General features: G+C 36.7%; 1 protein-coding gene across 1 annotated transcript in view; it reads left to right on the forward strand.

Annotated features, from left to right (window-relative positions):
* The first annotated feature begins 1,991 nt into the window (after positions 1-1,991).
* EDNRA (endothelin receptor type A) overlaps positions 1,992-4,788 on the forward strand; it is a 29,083-nt gene continuing 26,286 nt past the window's right edge. The window contains exon 1 of the mRNA XM_009694681.1: positions 1,992-2,472. Within this exon, the coding sequence (XP_009692983.1) occupies positions 2,071-2,472 (402 nt within the window). The 5' untranslated portion in view covers positions 1,992-2,070. The remainder of the gene's footprint in view (positions 2,473-4,788) is intronic.

Raw genomic sequence — 4,788 nt, forward strand, 5'->3', positions numbered from 1 at the left:
AGAAAATATCCTCAGAAATTATTATATTACAGATTTTCTAGTTTTGCTTCTTATGGAAATGTTTCTTCCGGGAGAGGGAAGAGATGGTAATTGTCAATTTTGTTCCTAGCTTTGCGTGCAGACTGCTTGATTGCCATGCTACCACCATGTTCCTATGACAGATATATCAAATTTTCACAAGAAAAGGTCATTAAGTAAGAAGGATACTAATATAACCATGAAAGCATAGGGCTTTTGGGTTCTGTTCATAGCTGTATCACATTTACTTGGGCAAGTATGAACTTGGACAAGTAATTGAACCATTAGTGATTCAGTTTTTCCATCTGTATATTGGGGAACCATAGTCATAGCAAATAATAGAAGTATTAATGCTTGCCTGAAAAGAGTTACAGTCAAATATGTCTGTTGTTTCTGATATGATTTAGAAACTGAAAGGGAAAGCACTTACATCATGCAAACTGTTGCTAACTGCCCTGAGATACCATCGTAACTGGCATTTAATAAAGAAGGATTTGCTATTTAGCCTATTAAAGTTTAAAATCGAGTGCACAGGAGCTCACAGCTGGTCAGACCCTCGTCTCAAACACACCCATATAAAAGACTGTATATAAAAGATGTGGATCGCTGGTCCGTGAGGGATAGCCCTCTGCATGCCAGACAGGAAAACTCCGGTTACCATTGCCTTTCCTGCTGCGCACAGGTACACACACACTGCTACAGAGGGTAACAGTAGTCGGTATTTACACTGTGCCTGCCCCCACAAGTCCCATCAGTAAACTGTCTCCCACCTTCTTTCTCTAGTAAATTTGCTATAAACTCTGACTTCACAGCCCCATAGGGAATGAAATTAGGATTCATTTCTTTAAAAGGATCCTCCCAAATCCATCATGGGAGTCCCTAGAAATCAGGAAGTTAAAAATACTTTACTTTCTATTCTTCTGTTGGCAACACTGCAGCACTTTGTTTTGTTTTGCAGATACGAGCCATGTAAAAAAAAAAACCTTTTATCTTAAATTAAACTGAGGCTTCAAGGAAATGGACTTGAGTGGCCTCCTTGGTTTCACTGGCGGTGTAGTATCTGTCTGGTGGTTACTACATACAGGCAGTCGTACTTACTGAGACCCAATGCGATGATGCTTCCTTTCCTATCTGGAAATGTCATGAGTTGTTGCTTAGAATACTAAAATGAATATTTTTTCTCTTTAAAAGAGCTTACATTTTTGTAATTAGTTTCGCTGTGACTACTGAACGTGAGTTGCAATGACATTCAGGAACCAAATGACACATGTTTATGTCATTTGACACAAATGACCAAAAAAATGACACAAGCTTGAAGGGCTTTTCCTGGCCAGAGGTCCACCCTGAGATTATAAAAGTCTTCCTCCTAATATTTAGGGACTTTGGATGTGGTCCAAAATTTGATTTGAAATACATGTATTTTCAGTCTTCATTTGAAATTCAGGTAGTTATAAAGTCAGAAAAAAATAACGTAAAGCCTCATTGTTGCAATATATCAAAAATACTCAGAAAAGTAACAAATTTACTACCTTTAATTATTAATGCAGTGCTGTTACCTTACTTTTTCAAAGAAAAAATAGTAACTTTTCATTTTAGCTAAAATATCATTCAGCAGTCTCCGAGGCCTCTCTTTGCTGGTACACTGTTAAGGCAAGACTATACTTTAGAGCAGAACTTCATTCACCGTATTTTTTCCATTCATATAGAAATTCTGTCTCAAACCAGCAGGGTTTTGTGGGATCTCATTTGTATAAACTATCGATTAGTTCTGGAATTTTTGGTGTACCTTTTGTCAGAGAGTTAATGTGGGTAATCTAGATTTCAGAGTAGCACAGTGATTATAAACATATGTGCCGTAGAGACTGCACATTCAAACACCTTCCTGTGTGAGAAACAGGGTGTGTTAGTCTACCTGTTGCATTGATTCTGTCTTTCTTCCTTCTTTTTTTGTTTTTGCTTGTCGCTTCTCTCTGCAGGTGAAGAAGTGAGAAGTATCTCACTGAAATAACTGAAAAAACTGTCTTGCTGAATTTGCTCTTTTGGGAGTTCAGGATGGAAGCCTTGTGTTTCAGCATTTCCTTGCTGCTGCTGGTTCCAGGATTTGTCCTCAGTGACAGCTCTGACAGATACGCTGCCAATCGGAGTGACTGGGGAACCCACCTTTCCACTTTCTCAGGGATGGAATCCAGCATTCTCCTCACCACCAGACAGCCCCTGGTGTCCAACCAAACTGTCAAATGCTCCCAGCAGACTAAGATTGCAGAAACTTTTAAATACATCAACACGGTGGTGTCCTGTGCTATTTTCATCGTTGGAATGGTCGGGAATGCAACCCTGCTGCGGATCATTTACCAGAACAAGTGTATGAGGAACGGCCCGAATGCACTGATAGCCAGCCTGGCCCTAGGAGACCTTATCTACATTGTCATTGATATTCCTATCATTGTGTACAAGGTAGGAGGCACCACCACCACATTCTAATTGCAGTTTCCTTACTAGTACGCTCTCTGTTCTCTACGCTTACTGCTTGGTCTAAGTAATGCTCTTTTGTCAATGAATAGTCCACTCGACAAAAATGCAACTCCTTTTGGTTCTACACCAAAGCCCTTACTCTCAGGTCTCACCTCCACAAAGGAAAAGTGTATCTCCTTTTAAAGATGACGTAACTTTAAGTTTTTACAGAAAATATTCTCTGTGATCTGCAGGCTTCATGTTAAGACTTTGTAGAGCGAGATTATGTCAGTTAAATTGAGTGTTAAGGTTTTAATTTAACAGCAGATTCTCAAAATTATTCCAGAGTTAGTAAAATCGATTATATCACAGAATTTTTGTGAAATATTACATTTCATCTGGGTTTGTCAAAGTATAAAAAGGATCCTCAGCAATGCTTTAATCTGCTATAAATTATCCTGTCCCAGTTTTTTTATTTTCCAGTTTAATTAAACAAAGCCATAAAGCAGTGCTTTTTCTGATGCAATATATGTTTACTAATGTAACTTGCATCATTCCAGGACAGGCTTGAATGAACAAGACTGAGTCCTTTTTTACTATATCTCGCTGATGTTAACTTATCTTAGAAGATTGTCAAAGGATTTTTTAAGCCTCTATCTGTATCTTTGTGGATTGTGTAGGTGCATAGCTGATAGGATATTATAATTTTTTTTTCTTTTCTCAGTAAAAACTTAAGGTGTTTCTGTTTGTAAATAAAACACTAAGTAACATAATGAAAAAAAAGGATTCCTCACAATTTTGGCTCTTAAAGATTCTAGAGACTTACCTTTTACACGTATGTAAACAAAAACATTTTAATGCATAACTTTATAATAGCTAGTGTCCTGTGGTTTCAAATTGGATTTTAAAATTAAAGAAACAGTGAATTGAAAAGACATATTTTGTATCTGTGTAACTATTGACATCATAACTATTGACCTGCAGTATAACGCAGGTATTGATGAGACAAGATCATAAAAATTTGAATTCATTAGTGGATTCAAAATATGTATATGTGCATACATTACATTGGTATGGAGGCATACTATCTGCAGTTAAATGCAGTACCTGGCTCTGATCTTCCGGTAGTATAAATTACAGTTAAGTCTTTTAACTTTATCTGGTTTTAATATGTATTTGAAACTAGGATAAAGACTGTTAATAATAATGCACATGATTTAATAGAAATTCTAGTTTCCACTTTTCAATATTCCACCTGGAAAATTAAAGGATCAATTTGTTGATAAGATAGCAGATATGTGTAGAGTATTTTGGATGAACAAGTTGATGAGGAAGATTAGCCTCTGCCTATTTGAGATTCACGTGTTTTCCATAGCTGTGTGGACGCCTGATGGGACATGGGATTGGGGTGCTGCATGCTTTCATTATTCTTGGCGAACTGGACGTGTCGCCTGGACTGCATCTCCCATGATGCATCACAGGTTCTGCCCTACTAAATCCTCCTGATGTCTTTACGCAATGGATAATTGCTCAGGCAGTGTTCTTACTTCTCATGGTATTTCTGATAAGAAATTTTAAGGAAAAATGGCATGTGTTTTTTTCAGAGCTGAATTCAGAAAGAAGAGGTATCTTTATTACAGGAGTTTTCCTAAACTTTCAAGAGCTCTGCTGCTTCTTCACAAAGAGGAATGGAAATCTGGAATTAATTTTGCATTTCAGAATTGCCTTTTGATGGTCTTCTGAAAATTCTTTAGAGGTTTAGTTGAAACTAACAAACAAAATTTTTTGCATTCCCTTTATTACTTTGCAATACCTTTTTTCTGTTAATTTTCTGACACTTCTTTGGCATTCTATAGGTTCAGTTGTCTTGCTATATCTTATATGATGAGCTGAACTGTGGTCCTGAGTATCTCTGTACAAATGAAATTACCTTAGCCTATATGAAAATTTATTTCTGTACTGCAGAGAAGTATTCATAAAGGCTGTGAATGAAACTGCAGCCTCTTGACATCAGTCAATTCCCACATGTAAGAAGGCAGAATTGAAATGGCATTTACCAGCATAATTCTAGCTTTTAGTCATTTTTTGAGTGCTTGAACCTCCAAAATAAATTACTTTAAAATTACCATATACAGCCATCTTCTTGTATAAGGTTAGCTGCATGTATTCTTATACAGGGAAGCATTTATAGCATTTATAAGGGAGCTCTAGTACTTCTGATATGAAATTCTATTATTATTTATAGTCCATTTTTCATATAAACCATCCAGTGATATGTCTGCTTACATCTGGAGTTGATTTTAAAGTCTGTTAAATGGC

The sequence above is a fragment of the Cariama cristata genome, unplaced genomic scaffold, assembly GCF_000690535.1.
Source record: "Cariama cristata isolate BGI_N322 unplaced genomic scaffold, ASM69053v1 scaffold13232, whole genome shotgun sequence".
Classification (NCBI taxonomy): Eukaryota; Metazoa; Chordata; class Aves; order Cariamiformes; family Cariamidae; genus Cariama; species Cariama cristata.